Source organism: Capricornis sumatraensis, chromosome 16 (assembly GCF_032405125.1).
Source record: "Capricornis sumatraensis isolate serow.1 chromosome 16, serow.2, whole genome shotgun sequence".
Classification (NCBI taxonomy): Eukaryota; Metazoa; Chordata; class Mammalia; order Artiodactyla; family Bovidae; genus Capricornis; species Capricornis sumatraensis.
The window spans coordinates 62,327,291-62,345,920 of NC_091084.1; the positions used below are offsets into that span (position 1 = coordinate 62,327,291).

Here is an 18,630-nt window from a genome sequence, read left to right on the forward strand (position 1 = left end):
AAACAAATTCTATTTGGAGACAATATATTCTGTTCAACAAAAACATGGCAAATACTGTGAGGGACACAGAAGGTAAATGCAGAGAAGGGACACTCCTAAACTTTCTCTCCTCCTGTGTATCAGTCATCTGTGATTCTTTGCAACCCCATGGACTGTAGCCCACCAGGCTCCTCTGCCCATGGAACTATCCAGGCAAGAATACTGGAGTGGGTTGCCATCTCCTCCTCCAGGGGATCTTCCCGATCCAGGGATTGAACCTGCCTCTCCTGTGTCTCCTACATTGGCAGGCAGATTCTTTATCATTAACACCACCTGGGAAGCCCACCTACCAAGGAAAAATTACATGCCCATCTAGGAGTGTCTTTGGTAAGTAAGGGTGACACACAAACATGGGAGAAAAAATCAACTCCATAGGTCTTTACCCAAAATTCAAATGAAGCTAGCCTTCTCTGGACTCCAAAAGTTGCTTGGCTGCTCTAAATATTTGCAAAATGTTGAAAGTGTATTTCAAATGGGTCTCTTAGTAGAATTAACATTGATGAGCTCACATCCTCGGGAAGACTTCTCTGACCATGGTCTTTACTGCCAGTTGCCAGGTGAGAGGGAACTGGCCTATGTTTCCAAATCATTGAACTTAAAATATGTGCCTCTAACAGGCTTCCCAGGTTGCACAGTGGTAAAGAATCCACTTGCCAGTGCAGGGGTCATAAGAAACGCAGGTTTGATCCCTAGGTGGGGAAGATCCTGTGGAGTAGGAAATGGCAGCCCACTTCAGTATTCTTTCCTGGAAAATTCCATGGACAGAGGAGCCTGGTGGGCTACAATCTATGGAGTCACAAAAAGTTGGACACGACTGAACACACACACACAACAGCCATTCGCCTGACTGCACCCACTTCTGAGACACTACGAATGCTTTGGGGATAATTTCTCATGCTTGCCATTGGATTTGATTTAAGTAACTTGCATAGCTCCTGACATGCAGCAAGCCCATAGTCACCATCTGTTGGATTAAACTAAATTAAGGGCTACATAAACATGTTCAATTTGAAATCTAGGCAGATTATTGTAAATATTTTAACAATGGCATTCACGATGGGTTTCTATGACCTATCTTTCTCCCAACAAGGAAGCACGGAGCTTTCCTTAAATTTAAGCAAATAAAGGGTTGTAATTACTCTCTTAGCCTTTGTATATCTTACCTGAGCAATAACCGGGTAGCCACAGACTTCATCTCTAGCCTTGGTCATAGACACTGCCAGCACGAGATCTGGGTTACTCACCAGGTGAAAAGTCCTTGGGAAAACAGGATTAGGCACATTACATTACAGAATAGCGTTACCAGTTTAGAGCGCCCCCTGTGCTACTTATCTGTGCATTGCTTCTTAGCTCCATAGAGTCTCTGTGATAATGGATGTGAAATCTTCTAGGCATTTCTCCCTACCATGAGCACGAAAGTAAGCTTTCTTGGTGGAGAGTGCTGGAAGAATATGGAAGGAGAAAGGGGCTCTCCTGTTCTTTCTGGCTGTTGCCTGGGGTCAGTGTTTGAAGTGAAGTGAAGTAGCTAAGTCGTGTCCGACTCTTTGCGACCACCGTGCCTACCAGGCTCCTCCGTCCATGGAATTTTCCAGGCAAGAGTACTGGAGTGGGTTGCCATTTCCTTCTCCAGGGATCTTCCCGAGCCAGGGATCGAACCCGGGTCTCACGCATTGCGGGCGGACGCTTTACCGTCTGAACCACCAGGGATCAGTGTTTGGGAGTGGGGCTACCCAGGGATGCTCTGCCAAACCAGGTGCCCAGATGACACGGTCCCTTAAACTCTCACAGCCCTGGCCTGGTGATCATCTGCTTGTGATCATCCCTCTCAACATGGACACCACAAGCTCCAGGCCTTCTGCTGCACCAGCAACCCCATATCCTCTGCGTTGCCATGTGTCCAGCAACAGCTGCACCCCACGTATGTTTCAGAGGGTTGCTTCCTGCTTACCCAGCAGCCACAGACCCGATCTGACCAGGCAAACTGGCCCGTTTCTCTGCCACCCAGTGCACAGCACCCATGCTGCGTTCTGAACTCCAGGCTTGGGAGGGATCCAGTTCCAAGTTTGTCCTCAACTCTCTCACCCCCAGAGTCCCATACAGAGGGATTTGTAAAAAATCTGATAGTCATTTATCACAGTTTAATAATTCTTTATGTTAAAGAATCCTGTATAAATTTTCTCTCTCTAGACTGTACCCAGACACTCTGCTCATCTGTTTTTCTGTTGAAGAGGTAATGTGGCAGAGAGATTAAGAACATGGATTCTGGAGCCACAATGCCTGAATTTAAATCTTGAATATACCTCAAGATTTGCTCAACAACATTGTGTCTCAGTTTCCTCATCTGTAAAATCAGATAATGGAGCATACCTCACAGGGCTCTCATCTTGGGAATGTAATGGGTTAATGCATAGAAAATGCATTGAATATTGTCTGGCTCATGGAACTTAATATGAGCTACTATTATTGATGACTGATTTTTTTACAGCCTTCCCTCAAATTCTTCTTTTCTACATGAGTATTTCCTAAAAGTCCAAGATTTATGTTGAATATTTTCAAGTTATATTGGCGTTAAAAATAAAGCCTCCTTGACTAAAAAAAACAGACAAAATTATAGAGCTACCCCCCCAATTCTTTTTCTTATGTCACTTAAAAGCAAAAATAAACCAAACATTCAAGGATATTGTCTGCATAGCAAAAGTCTGCTCTTTATGTCTGTCAACATAGTTGCATTACAGACTGGCAGTGGCATTCCTGCTGTGGAAAGTATAGCTAGTCCTGAGTATAAAATTTAATGATGTGGAAGTGGAAGAAAGGGGGAGAAAGTGGGGGTGGAGGAGATCTGTTGTAAAAATATAGTATTTTTACTTTCAAGACTTAAAAGGTGCTAGATATCTAAATCTCTGAACATAAAACAAAACATTCTCATTGTAAAGCATATGACCGACTCACATTGTTGTACAGCAAAAACCAGCATAACCTTGCAAAGCAATTATATTCCAATGAAAACATTTTTTAATAAATAAAACAGATGAGATAGGAAATACCCCAAACTTAAAAAAAAACAGAATTTGAAACATTGTTTATATTCCTACAAGACTATCACTATTAAACATACAAACTGTTTCTTCCTTCTATTCTTAGTTAATGAAGTGTTATTTTAAATCCAAAGTGGGTATTTGATTTTATCAAATACCTTTTTAGCATTTATCAAGTCTGTGCATGGTCCGAGTGCTGCTGTTCAATATTGTTCATCTCCGTAGCCTCAGCATGTGGCCTAGCTTGCATCTTGCATTTTCATTGGCACTCAGTAGTAGTCAAATGAATGAATGGTTCTATATTTCCTGCAACTACTTATTGAGGTGGTACCTAGATGAGTTACCTAGCTTTCTCTGTTTCTGCTGCCTAGAACAGACGTTACCACTTCTTGTGTGTATCAGTTCCATGCTCAGCCATGTCAGTGTTGATTTTTTTCTTTCTTTTTTTTGGACAATAGACCGTCACTTGCTCATAGCAGGGGTGCTTACATTCTGCAGGAACTCTGAGCTTATGGATGTCTACATAAAACTCACTATGTGCCAAACAGCAGTGTGAGAAATTTGTGTCCCAGCAACATCCAGCATAAGGTACAGCCTCTTCTACTAATCCACGGCACAAGTGTGTGCAAACCAACTCAGCCCCTTGAGCTTCAGTTTCCCTAGCTTTAGAACAAGTGAGGAGGATTTTCATCCCTGAGTGTTTTTTCATATTTCCCTTTAGAGACCAAATGATTCACTCAGATTGTGCCAGGGTAGAAAATGGAAGAGAGATAACAGATTATCTCTAAAGTTGACCTGGCATTTTTTTCTGTGTGGCTGGAAACCAAGTAAATGTGTCTCTGGCAATTTCCTCCCTCCTGTCGGTGCCCCTTTACTCGTTTCTTGCTGACTCTCCTGGACCATGTGGTCTTCCAGCTAGGCCTTGTTCTCACAGTCATAATTTCCCTTAAGAGGTTTTGCTGATAATTGCTTAAGACATCAGATTTCCTAGTTGTTTTCTATTTTAAATAGGCCACAATGAAAAAGTAATTCAAGACCCAAAGGACCGAATGAAAGGTAGAAAATTCTAGGCACGGAGATAGCACTTGGTGCCTCCCACCATGCTGGCAAATTACCGGGCCAGTGCTCTATTGGTACAAATTCTGATTGGGCTGTTGCCTCAAAAAGTGCTAATTTACTGCCTGGGAAAAATATGGGTGATCAAAAGACTATGGTTCACATAAGTGGGATTTTCTATAAGTTTTGCTACATAGTGTAACCCAGGGTTCTCGAGGCCTCACCAGCTTATCAGAACAAATGGGTTTCAATAACTAATTACAGGGAAGAAAGCAAAAGCAAAATGACAAGGCAAAATGTAGAAGAAAGCTCAGAATTTCTGTCACTATACAGACACATTTTCGCCATGGGACATTTATTCCTCTGAATCAAGCCCATACCTAATCAGCAAGACTTCTGCAAAACCTCTCCTGCCCACATGCTTAGATGGTGACCCACATGTTCATGAGCAAACCCGGTCCCAACACTGCTCGCCATCGTGGCTCCACTTCTTCTCTCTAGACTCCGCAGTTTCCAACCAGGGATCAATCAATACTACCATCTCCCTCCAATTGTTCCTCTCTTCTACAGTTTGACATGGGGAGGCCTCAATATGACAGTGTTGCGGAGTGTTCTGGAAAGTGGAAGGAAATTGGAAGACACCATCCCCTTTTGTATTACACGTGGTTAGATTTTCCAAAGCAGTGATGGAGTGCATAGAGTTATAGGCAAGCTTCTCCTTGTTTTTACTTAAACAGCCTGTCCTTCCCCTCTTCCTGATTTCCCAACAGCACTCAGAATGGAAACCAAAACCAGTACAGACACTGAACAAGACTGAGCAGGACTCAGAACTTGTCCCCTCTTTTGATGACCAAGTGTTTTTTAATGAAACATCAAGTGTGGCTTGGGGTCACTTCTCTCATCCCCCATGCCTGACAGCTCCAGTTCTTCCGCCATGCTCAAATTCCAATTCTTAGGCTCAAGTAGTATGACTACTATAATACAGAAAGCCAAGGCAGTAAGATGCAGCTCTAAATTCCAGAAAAGTAGAGATGGGTAGCACTAGCTTCATGAACAAGAATTTTTATCTGTTTAGTTCTTTGCTGAAAGTGCCAGCACCTAAAACACTGCCCTTGATAATCCTTTGCAGCTAAATGAATGAATTCTGGTCCCATACAGAAAACTATTCACAGGGACAAAAGCCTGCTTCTTAGCTCCCCCGTCGCAAAGACAGCTTAGCTAGGATGAATGGGGCGAAAGAACACACTCACCAGGTCTGTCTACATGTTGGCTTTTCAGCCGTCTCTAAAACAAGGCCACATGTGTTCCCTGCTGGCGGCTATGAATCTCAGACCAGGGAGCAGAGGAAGGCTAGTTCCTTTCCTGTCCATGCTGGCCCCTCTGCTGCCGCCTGCTGAAGCGTATACAGTCTCTCTAGAAGCAGCGGTCCCCTAAGCCTTCTGCATCAGACACCCTTCAGAACCCAACAAAAACCACAGCTGTTTCCCAGGAAAAAGAAAAAGTATTGCACAGATATACAAACACATTTTCTGTATGTAGTATTTCGAGAGAATGAAGAGGGCCCTGGAGCCCCCACGATATAACACGAATGATAGACTTGGAAGCAAATCATCTAAAAACCAAGGAGCTGTTCTCTCTCTTGCTAAAGAAATGTTCAAGTATGCACAAACCCAAAGAGAAATGTAAAAGAAACCACCACAGACTCAACAGTTATCAACATTCTGCTATTTCTGTTTCATCCACTGCCCCTTGCCCACTTTAAAAATTTTTGCTTTGCTAGAATATTCTAAAACAAATCTCAGCTTTCAGTTTTATCTGTAAATACTGCAATGTACATCCAAGTGATCAGGACTTTTTTTTAAAGAACATAACCACTAAACTATTATGACACCCTACAAAATTAAAGCCTTCTTTAATATCACGTGCTACCCAGACTGTTTTAAATTTCTTCTGATTGTCTAGGAAATAACCTTTCCGACAGTGGTAAGCTTCAAGCTAGATCCATACAAGGGCCAGTCATGGCACTTGGTTGATATATTTGATTAGGGCAAGAATTCAGTTCAATTTCACTGTGTGAGTAGGAGCCACATCAGTCAGTTATCTGATGGAAGTGGTGGAAGGGAGGGAGGGCATGCATGTGAGGAGGTACAGGAGACTCTGTTAATGAAAAGTACCTCACAGTTTTTAAAATAGGACTTTTTAGAATTCTTACTTGATTTTATAATGTTTTCAAGTCATAAAATCAATTAGACAAGCACCTAGTTTTCTCTTGACCTTGGCTCATTAAAACTATGAACCCAATAGGTCAGTCTTCACGTTCCTTATCTGAATCCAGAGTGGATGGGTTGCGTGTAGACTACTGAGCACTTACATTTGATTTCACTTTTTCTTCCTTGAGTAGGTTAAGAAAAAAATCATTGGCTACATTAAAAAGAAAATCCAAAGTCCTCGAATATAGCCCTGCCTGCTCTGTGGGGACCATGCTGGATCTCTTTGGCTCCCATTCACCTCTTGATATATTAACGCCCAAATATGATGGGTTTACCTGCTGTCTTCCTTGCGCATCCAGCGTTGATGACTATCATCTGCTTTTTTCTCCACCAAAACCACCTCCACGCCTGAGCGCAGGTTGGGGCCTCGCACCCCCAAGACTAGATGAGGAGCAGCGTAGCTTATAATTTGCCCATCTCTGTATTCAAACTGCTGGTGGCAAAGTTTCTGCAATTTGCTCTGTTTTGGAGAACGGCTGAGATAAGGAAAATCCCATTAGTGGCAGAAAAATGTCCTGTGTTCTGATGTGCTGCAGATTGCAAGTTCTGTTGGCGAGAGACCTGCCATGAACCAAATTCACTTGTAATGGGGAACATCATCAGGAGAGCAGCGAAGCCATTTGCTTTGCATTGTCAAGCTGATGCAAAAAGTAGAATTCTGAGTTTCTTTTGTAATAGGAATATATGTTTATCCAAGAGAATATGAGAAATTCATCAGCAAAGAAAAAAAAAATCAGTTTAGATCATTTAAAGAGAAAAAGAAGTAGGAGGCAGAACAGGGCAAATAGAAATCAAAACAGAGAGAAACAGAGGAGTTCTGTACAAATGATGATCATTTCTATCCTCTGTCTACAGAATCCCTGGCAAATAGAATCCCATTCTCCAAGCTTTTTTTCATCTTCCCTAACAGCTCATAGAATATTATAAACCAAAATGATGATATGCTAACAAGTTAAAAGAATGTCTTACTTAAATATCTCTTAAGGCATTAGACAGACTTAATAAATCTATCAAACATAACAATGCATTAGCAATTAATTTATAAATGTCTATTAAGTCCCTACTTTGTGCATGGGCCAGTGCTAAGCACTGAAGTGCTGAAACTGTTAAATTTATGTAAATTGCTGTAATGTTAAGTAAATACATAAAGATTATGGAATAATAAAAAGTACTATAGATTTCTGTCATTTCACTGGACATTGACCAGAGAAAAAAATAAAATTAAAAGGCAAGAAATTGCATTTTACTAATTTCTTAAAGCATGTAAGACATTTTACATGCTTATTCATAAGTTCATTCACATACTCATTTCACTAAAATACAGGCTCTGTCCTAAGTTCTCAGGAGGCAAAGATGAGGGGGCTTACCTTTTAAAAGAAAACACACAAGTGAACAAGAAATTACACTATGCAGCTAAAGCGAGAAGGTACTTCCCACCTGTACCTGTAAATACTTCAGTCAAAATCACAATAAACACAGAAATGTGTGTGTGGTGTAGACAGCGACTAACAGCGACTAAATCTTCAGGAATAAAGTGAGTGACCCCAAGACCAGGTAGAAATATTTAACAGGAACCTTACAATTTTTTACCTGTATTTCTTCTCCGGTTCCATGTTTTCAAAGAGCTCGTCTTCCATTTTCTTTGGAAGACTGTCATTCTCATCAAAGTTATGAGAAGGTTCCTGCCAGGCATACCTGAGAAGTGTGTGACAAGCCTTCATTCTGAGATGGGCTCTTGCATGTGAATCTCTATCAAGGTTGAGAAGTAAACAGAGGTCTGAGAATTCTGATTTATACTCACAGGATGTTCTCTGAGGTGCAGTCTGATTGTATCCTAAAGGATGTTAGAGGATCTGGAAATCATATTTCCATAATGGTTCCTAACATTGCAAAGTCACATCCTACTAACACACAATTTAGAATTTTAATACAAAGCTACCAATAAAATTTCTCAATCACATAATAAACAGCATTCATCTTTGTCATATTTACTCAGGAAAAAAGGAGGCCATATGTATTATATTTCAAAAATAAGATTAAGACTACTCAATAGTTTTAGAAATTCTTAACAAACAGGTAACGAGACTCTTGCCTACTCCATAAATGTGGCATAATTCTGTCTGAAACAGACAGCCTAGATTACTAGGTTTCATAAAATTTACTCAGTAGGCAATGTTAAGGAATCTTAATTAACTTTTCCTCTCAGTAGAAAAATCTAGAGAGACTCAAATAGCACTAGCACAAACATGCCAGGTTTTGATAGAGAATAATATACAAAAACACTTAAATAGTCATAGTCTGAATAACTGAGTGGGCCTCCTGGCTTCTTATTTAGATGAAATCGTGAACAGACACATAGCCACCATGCAGATGTGACTGTATCAAGTTCCCAGGCACAGTTCAGGGTAGAGTTGCTTGCGTGGGATCATGATACAATCCGAGGACCACTCTGCTGAAGGCAGGATACATTTACAGGCAAAGCAGCTCTCATACTTCAGTACTCTAAATGTGCATAAGTGTAAACAAAGTTCTCTGGGGGAAGTTGTGGTCGCCAAGGTGCTTGTGGTAATTTGATGTAACTGCAAGCAGTATCAAAGTACCCAAGTCTCCAGGGACAAGTTCTGCTTTAGAAGAGCAGGCAATACACTTTTCAAATGTAGCAAAAGTATTACATGTGGATATGAAATTGGTGGGTAACAACTGCCTCATTCAGAACTTCAGCAGAAACAGCTTCTCAAGTAGAAATATCTCATTAACAATTAAAGAGAAATAGTGCCATCTTGTGTTGAAAATAGAAAATGCAGCTTTCCCACCAACTTGATCTGTTTGATGCAAATAGACCAACAACAAAAATAAAGTCAGTTTTAACAGTCAGCAAGGTATAAACAAGATTTTTCCTCCAAGTTGAGATGTTTTATCTTCTAACTTGGGCAGTCTGTATGCTCTTCAGCTTCCAAGCAAATGAAATACAGTACAGTCAATTTTAGAACAGCCATTAAAACAGACACCTAAACAAACATCTTGCTTTATTGATTCATTTATGTCCACTAGTTAGAACCGGACATGGAACAACAGACTGGTTCCAAATCGAGAATGGAGTACGCCAAGGGTGTACATTGTCACCCTGCTTGTTTAACTTATATGTAGAGTAGTACATCATGTGAAATGCCAGGCTGGATAAAGCACAAGCTGGATTCAAGATTGCTGGGAGAAATATCAATAACCTCAGATATGCAGAGGACACCACCCTTAAGGCAGAAAGTGAAGAAGAACTAAAGAGCCTCTTGATCAAAGTGAAAAAGGAGAGTGAAAAAGTCTCATGGAGCTAACATTCTAGTGGGAAGAAAAGAGATAATAGACGAATAAATGAATAAATAAGCAATTTAAGTGTTACGGGTAGAATAAAACAAGAAATTGTGATAGAAATTGGGTAGGGTCGGGTAGGACCTACTTTAGCAATGGAGTCTGAGAAGGCTCCTCTGAGACATGATGCTGGAGTTGGGACCTGGACAATGGGAAGGAGCCAGCCATGTGAAGACCTGAGGGGAGAACACTCGAGAACAAGTGGAAAGGCTCCAAGGCAAGAACATACATGGCTCATTGAGGAACAGAAAGAAACTAGTGTGACAGGCATATACTAAGTGAAGGGAAAGGTCATACATTAAGGCTTAGGAAGTGACCAGGGCCTGGATACAAGGCCCTGAGGAAATGAGAAAATTCCTTTCAAACTCCAGGCTCCGAAGGCCTTTTCTTCCACAAAGCATCAATGCAGAGGTTAGTGCCCTCAGTTTCTTTTCCATTTTGTTTCTTATCATTCTTATCAGAAATCTTTTTGCCAAACTGAACTATCAAAAGTGTTCCTTCCAGATTTATGTTCTAGCCTCTTGCTTTACAGATGTCCCTCCTTAAATTATTTCTCCTCTTTTTTAAATATGTGAAAATCTCCATACAAATGTATGTAAGAAAGTCTAAGGAAATTTTGTGTTTACTTAATATAAGACGAAAGGGGTTCGAGGGATCAGAAATGGTTCAAAGAACAAGTGAAAGTTAGCCTGGAAAAGATGCAAACCAAATTAATGACAATGAGTTCCAAATACTTTAAACAGGTGAACTCATAGAACAGAGACATTCTAAATCATTATTTCAACATTAAAATGGGCTGTCTTGTGAAATAGTGATCTCCCTATCAACTAGGAGTACTCATGAAGAGACGTACAATGTACAGGACATTTCTACATCATTTTTTTTAACCTGAGGTATAACATATAACACTATCTTAGTTTCAGGTGTACAACATAATGATTTGATATTTGTATATATTGTGAAATGATCGCCACAAATACATGTAGTTAACATCCATCCCTGCAGATAGTTACAAATTGTTTTTCTTGTAATAACTTTAAGATCTGCTCCCTTAATGACTTTCAAATACACAGTGCAATATTACTAGGTATAGTTACGATGCTTCTGCATTGCGTTTGTCCAATGGACTCAACCACTTTTAGATCAAGGATTCCAGGCCTTGATGAAATCTATGAAGCAGAACAAGAATCTTTGCTCTCAAAGATATCACTTTTCTTTTCTTATTTTCTGTTTATTTTTCCAAAGTACAGTATAATAACTCAGAGGCTAGATGATACATTCTTTAGAAGAACAACAAGAGGAGATATTAGGAAAGTTTGTGGCCCATTCCCTAATGACTGAGCAAGATATCATATAAGTCAAATCACTCTCTCTGTGAAAGGCTTTCCTTTCTGGTGCCTTTTTAGTGTCAGGATGTAGGACCAGATGAATTACCCACTAAAATGAGGAAGTTTGCTTACTGACATAAAAGTTAATATTCTTATACATGAGAATAGAAACAATCTTTTAAAACAATGGGTAACAATGATGTATAAATTAATTCTCAATTACTACAATGGTAATTGACCAGCTATTTCCAGTTTCATTATTTGGAAATTCATTCGATGATTCCTTCATTTATTCAGTAAATGATGACAAAAGTCAGTTTCCCTGGTCTTCGCAGAACACATGTGACAGTTTCTGCCCTCAAAGAATTCCCAAGTTGGTAGGTGTTGGTGAGGGAGAGGATAAGGATCTGATAAATACATTGCTAGCACAATCATTGTCATGATTGATTTCAATGATAAAGAATCCTTCCACCAATGAGGATGGGGCAAATCAAGGTGCCTCAGTTGGAGAGAAATGAGTATGTGGTCAGGCCTACAGCAGTGCGTCAGTGGAGTAGGCAATGTTTAGCTGACAGCTTGCAGCTGCTGAGCTGAAGCTTGGAGTTCACATGGCGGAAGGAAAAAGAATGGGGAGGAGATGGGCATGTGGGCACAAATGAGGGTTACCACAGGCCTGGAAGGGGTCAGAAGGGCTTGGAATTGCAGATTAAACATTATTTTCTGTGTGCAGTAGGTAGCCATTGAAGAACTGTATAAAAGGATTGTGCTTTAGAAAGATGATTGTCCACAGATGAAACTTCAAGGTGAATTGGAAGGAGGAGATTATGGAGATAGAAACCAACCAGAAAGCTATCCAGCAATCCAGGATGGTAACTTACATTAACATACATTCAGCTGGAATCTCCAGTAAGGAAGAAACACGATTGTTCCTTAAGTCCATGCTGACGGAAACAAAACATGATGAACTCCTCAAATAAATATCCCCAGTTCTAAGATTCTAGTCTTTTAAAAAATAGTAGAATCAAAGGCTTTTTCTACATCTATTGAGATTATCATATGGTTTTTATCTTTCAATTTGTTAATATGGTGTATCACACTGATTGATTTATGTATATTGATGAATCCTTGCATCCCTGGAATAAACACAACTTGATCATGGTGTATGAGCTTTTTGATATGTTGCTGAATTTAAAATTTTGTTGAGGATTTTTGCATCTATGTTCATCAGTGATACTGCCTGTAGTTTTCTTTTTCTGTGTTGTCTTTGTCTGGTTTTGATATCAGGGTGATGATGGCCTCATAAAATGGGTTTGGAAGTGTTCCTTTCTCTGGAATTTTTTGAAGGAGTTTTAGAAGGATAGGCATTATCTCTTCTCTAATGTTTGATAGCACTCTCTCGTGAAGCCATTTGGTCCTGGGCTTTTGTTTTTTGGGAGATTTTTTTTATCACAGCTTCAATTTCAGTGCTTGTAATTGGGTTGTTCATAATTTCAGCACTGCTTCATTATTAAAAATCTTCAAAAAATGGGCATAGAAGGAACCTACCTCAACTTGATAAAGGCCATACATGATATGCCTACAGCAAACATTATTCTCAGTAGTGAAAAACTGAAAGCATTCCCTCTAAGATCAAGAACAAGACAAGGGTGCCCACTTTCCCCACTATTATTCAACATAGTTCTGGAAATCCTAGTTACAGCAATCAGAGAAGAAAAAGACATAAAAGTAATCCAGATTGGAAAAGAAGAAATAAAGTTCTATTTGCAGATGACATGATACTGTACATAGAAAACCCTAAAGATAGTATCAGAAAATTACTAGAGCTAATCAATGAATTTAGCAAAGTTGCAGGATACAAAATGAATACACAGAAATCATTTGCATTTCTATACACTAACAATGAAAAATCAGAAAGAGAAATTAAGGAATCAATCCCATTCACTGTTGCAACAAAAAGAATTAAATATCTATGAATAAACTTACTTAAGGAGACAAAAGAACTGTACACAGAAAAGTATAAAACACTGATGAAAGAAATCAAAGATGACATAAACAGATGGAGAGATATGCCATGTTCCTGGGTAGGAAGAATCAATATTGTGAAAATGACTATATTGCCAAACACAATCTACAGATTCAATGTGATCCCTGTCAAATTACCAATGACATTTTTCACAGAACTAGGACAAATAATTTCACAATTCATATGGAAACACAAAAGACCACGAATAGCCAAAGCAGTCTTGAGAAAGAAGAATGGAGCTGGAAGAATCAACCTTTCTGACTTCAGATTACACTACAAAGCTACAGTTATCAAGACAGTATGGTACTGGCACAAAAACAGAAACAGGCCAATGGAACAAGATAGAAAGCCCAGAAATAAACCCATGCTCCCTTTGGGTACCTTATATTTGACAAAGGAGGCAAGAATATACAATGGGGCAAAGACAGCCTCTTCAATAAATGGTGTGGGAAAACCAGACAGTTGCATGTAAAAGAATGAAATCGGAACACTTCCTAATACCATACACAAAGATAAACTCAAAATGAATTAAAGACCTAAATGTAAGACCAGAGACTATAAAACTCTTAGAGGAAAACATACACAGAACACTTGGTGACATAAATCAAAGAAAGATCCTTTATGACCCACCTCCTAGAGTAATGGAAATAAAAACAAAAGTAAACAAGTGGGACCTGATTAAACTAAAAAGATTTGCACAGCAAAGGAAACTATAAACAAGGTGAAAGACAACCCTCAGAATGGGAGGAAATGATAGCATATGAAACAACAAAGGATTAATTTCCAAAATATACAAGCAGCTCATACAACTCAATGCCAGAAAAACAAACAACCCAATCAAAAAGTGGGAAAAAGACCTAAACAGATATTTCTCCAAAGAAGACATAGAGATGGCTAACAAACACATGAATAGATGCTCAACATGGCCCATTATTAGAGAAATGGAAATCAAAACAACAATGAGATATCACCTCACACCAGTCAGAATGGCCATCATCAAAAAGTTTGCAAACAATAAATGCTGGAGGGGATGTGGAGAAAAGGGAATGTTCTTGCACTGTTGGTGGGAATGTAAATTGATACAGTTACTATGGAAGACAGTATGGAGAGTCCTTAAAATACTAAGAATAAAGCCACCATATGACCTAGCAATCCCACTCCTAGGCATATACCCTGAAGAAACCAAAATTGAAAAAGACAGATGTATCCCATTGTTCACTGCAGCACTATTTACAATAGCTAGAACATGGAAGCAACCTAGATGTCCATCAACAGATGAATGGATAAAGAAGTTATGGTACATATACACAATGGAATATTACTCAGCTATAAAAAGGAATGCTTTTGAGTCAGTACTAATGAGGTGGATGAACCTAGAACTTATGAAGTAAGTCAGAAAGAGAAAGAGAAATATTATATTCTAATGCATATATATGGAATCTAGAAAAATGGTACTGAAGGATTTCCTTACAGGGCAGCAGTGGAGAAACAGACATAGAGAACAGACTTATGGATATGGGGAGAGGGGAGGAGAGGGTAAGATGTATGGAGAGAGTAACATGGAAACTTACATTACCACATATGAAATAGATAGCCAATGGGAATTTGCTGTATGGCTAAGAAACTCAAACAGGGGCTCTATATCAACCTAGAGGGGTGGGATTGGGGAGAGAGATGGGAGGGAGGTTCAAAAGAGAGGGGATATATGTATACCCATGGTGGATTCATGTGGAGGTTTGACACAAAACAACAAAAATCTATAAAGCAATCATCCCTCAATAAAATAATAAATTAAAAAAATAGTAGCATCATAACAGAATTATTGGATGTAGATCATTGTGATGGTTGAACACTGAAGCTCCAGCTCTATCCTTTTGCCAGGAAACTAATTAAATACCAGCTCTTCAAATGCCATTAGTTTCACAAACTTGACGTGGGTTCCCTGCATGGGCTCTGCACTGTTACTGAGCTAATGAGCTAAGTTCAAATAGGAACAGGTAGCTTTTCTGGCCACACTGATTACTTACAGAATTTCACTGGAAGCATTTTCTGATGTTAAAGCATTTTTTTGCATTTGCTTTTCCTCTGGTTCTATAATTTGCTTCTCTTTTCCAAAAATTGGTTTCCTCACAGCAAGCTTGGCTCCAGACACAATGTCACTTTGGACTTCTAAAACAAGAGCTAAACAAAAATGCACAAATTGCAAGGACATATTAGTTATGATCTCAGAGCTTTAGGATTTTGAAAACACATGTTAAAATAAAAATGCAGAAACTTTCCAGCTGTTGTGTCTAAGAGAATACATTCTAAGTGTAATTGATAGCTGCTCTTTAATAAATTGAATTTCACTGAATTTAATTTTTGTAGAGTCTTTCCTCTCAAGATGTTTCCAGTCAAAAGTGCTAAAAATAGGTCTTTCCAAAAATGAGCTAGCTATTGTAAATTGCAACTATTCAAATGGGTTGCATTATCTAGACATATGCCTTTAGACCATTGTCTGGGATCCCAGACACCTCAGTGAAAGTTCCCAATGCCTTGAGAGACACATGAAAATGTGATATACGGTGTTCAACATGTGCAATAAGATACTATATTAAATTATATTAATGAATGTTCTCTTTTTCCTTTCTATGTTTAGGATCTTTGTCCTGGTCCTGGGGTATCCTTCAAGGAAGATGGAAGACCATGAGGAAATGAGCAACATTACAAGAGGAAAGTGTAAGTACAAATTCAGTTTTGACATTCAAGCACAAGACTATGGCCACACAGGTCAGGATGACACTGTCATGATTTAGGATTTTTTTTTTTCTAAAGGCCTGTAGCTCCCATTTAACTCATCACAGTTTTAATCTCAGAGTTGAGCTGGAGGAACCCTGCCATTTCTGGGCCTGAGGGAATCTGTGGTGGGACACAGACAAAGGTGGGCAACCAGCCCTGGGTGTCAGGATTGCCTCCCACAGGTGTCTGAGTTAGGTGAGGAAACACCGAGGACAGCGCCCATTGTTTGGGACACGGTGATGAGTTGCCTCTTGAGCTCTCCTCACCCTTTCAATCTATGTGAAGCTGGATCTGGTTTCTGGGAGGTGCAGCCATGACCCAGGATTTACTGACAGCCACGTGGGGGAGCTTTGCAGAAGTGGCTGCCAGCCAGGGGTCAAGAGGTTTTGTGGCAAGGTCTGCAGAGACAGCTACCCAGCCACAACCAGCCTGCAGAGAGCATAGGAGAGGTGGAGCCAGGTAGGAAGCACTACCCCAACCCAAAGCATTGTCTGGGCCAGAAGAATGGCACTGTCACCCAGCCATGGACTTCAGCCAGCAGGGCCCAGAAAGCAAGAGGATCTGCACCCCCAAGTTCCTTCCTTCCATCCTAGAGAAGAACTAAAGTGAGAGTCTGGAGACTGGGACAACTGAAAGCCTCCCCTAAAGGGCCAATTTAATTAAGTGGATGGGACAAATGTAAACCCAACAGTACATTTAAAGTTTTCCTTGTTGGGGGTGTACCTGGGGTTCACAAAGAGGGCCCAATTTGTTAAAGACAAAATAAAGTATGCTTTCTTTGCACATTCAAAGTACAGTGTGAATTAAAATTGCAACTCTTAAATATAAAAATTAGCCTAACACTAAATAGTAAGATGCAGGGGTGAAATATAATCTGTTTAAACAAGCAAATTTCTTTCTAAAAAGCCATATCATTAAGGGTTTTTCTTTTTTTTTGGCTGTGTTTGTGTGTGTGTGTGTGTGTGTGTGTGTGTGTGTGTGTGTGTGTGTGTGTATATATATATATATATATATATATATATATAGAGAGAGAGAGAGAGAGAGAGAGAGAGAGAGAGAAGGTAAATAATTCCAATACTTACCCTCTATCTTATGCATACTGCAGAAGATTTGAATTTTAGAAATATCTGATGCTAGGTTCCTTAGGAAGATTTGCTTCTTTTGCTGAGCAATGGACAGGTCAGGATTGATCCAATGTTCACCACATGAAACATACACCTACCAAAGAAATAAGCCTCTAATCTCATACAATTGCTCATGGCAGCATCATTACATCCCAGACTGGAAACAATCAAAACATCCTATAATAAGTGAAACAAACTATGGCCCCATACTCAGCGATAAAAGGAATAATGCTCAGTGATAAAAAGGCCCAATCTATCGATAAATGCAACAAAATTGATGGATCTCTATGGTTTTGTACTAAAAGAAGTACTTCTCCATATATCTTTGCAACTTCCTATGAATCTCTATGAATCTTTAATTCAAAATATTAATAAGAAGTTGTAGAAAAAATAAAGGAGATAAAGAAAAGAAGGAAGGGAGGGATGTGGGGGAGGATAAATAGTATAAATCAGGGGTTTGTAAACTATGTTGTGCTAAGTCACTTCAGTCTTGTCTGACTCTTTGTGACCCCATGGACTGTAGCCTGCCACACTCCTCTATCCATGGGATTCTCCAGGCAAGAATACTGGGTCGGTTTGCCATTTCCTTTTCCAAGGGATCTTCCTGACCTAGGGATCAAAGCCGCGTTTCTTATGTCTTCCGCATTGGCAGGCTGGTTCCTTACCACTCACACAACCTGGGAATGAATGAATGAATGAAAGTTGCTCAGTTGTGTCCGACTCTTTGTAACTCCATGGACCATCCATGGAATTCTCCAGGCAAGAATACTGGAGTGGGTTGCCATTGCCTTCTCCAGGGAATCTTTCTGACCCAGGGATCGAAGCTGGGTCTCCTGCATTACAGGCAGATTATTTACCATCTGAGCTACTGGGAGGGCTGAGGTCCAAATCTTGCTCACAGCCTGCTCTTGTAAATAAAGTTTTATTGGAACACAGCTATGCCCACTCATTTGCATATCTGTGACTGCTTTTGTGCTACAGTGGCAAAGTTGATATTTCAATAGATTCCATATGGCCTGTAAATATTAGGAAGTGTCAGTTCACAGAAAACTCCAACAACCACTGGTATGAATGAACTTGTAGTATATGCATCAAACTGTTAATGGACATTTCTAGATGCTGAGATGATGGATGACACTTTTACTTTTTGCTTATGTGTACTTTCTAAATGTCCTTAAATAAATACATATTTCATTGAAGTGAGAAAAAATAGAGTAATATATTGAGAAAGATTTGGTTAAAAAAAAAAAAAGAAACTCAATTCTGCCTTTTTTGAGGTCACTTGCTGATCATGCATACTTTCTATGTCGACCCAGGGGAAGTTTCCTGAAAAATATCTTCTTTCTGATAAACAAGGTTTTTCTTCTCTCACAGACATACTTAATCATGTGACTGTTCATGTTTCAATCTCCGTGTCGGTGTCTCAGAACAGTTGGACAGATTCATTTCTAGCAAATGTGTTGGATCTTTTAACAATCACTCCTAACTCCATCTCATTCTCCTTTCACTCCGGCTCCCTCTGCCCTGGTGGCCTCGATGACTTATCTTTAGATTTATCTTTTTGCATCGTATGCTTTATTCCATCATCCTTAAATTCTTTCCAAAACAACACAG

At 39.6% G+C, this 18,630-nt stretch overlaps 1 protein-coding gene across 1 annotated transcript in view; it reads right to left on the reverse strand.

Moving 5' to 3' along the window:
• DCDC1 (doublecortin domain containing 1) overlaps nt 1–18,630 on the reverse strand; it is a 429,528-nt gene that overhangs the window by 44,172 nt on the left and 366,726 nt on the right. Inside the window, exons 22-26 of the mRNA XM_068988045.1 lie at nt 16,975–17,110; nt 15,142–15,295; nt 7,991–8,149; nt 6,676–6,876; nt 1,203–1,296 (exon numbers count right to left, since the gene is read on the reverse strand). Coding sequence (XP_068844146.1) covers nt 1,203–1,296; nt 6,676–6,876; nt 7,991–8,149; nt 15,142–15,295; nt 16,975–17,110 — 744 coding nt within the window. The remainder of the gene's footprint in view (nt 1–1,202; nt 1,297–6,675; nt 6,877–7,990; nt 8,150–15,141; nt 15,296–16,974; nt 17,111–18,630) is intronic.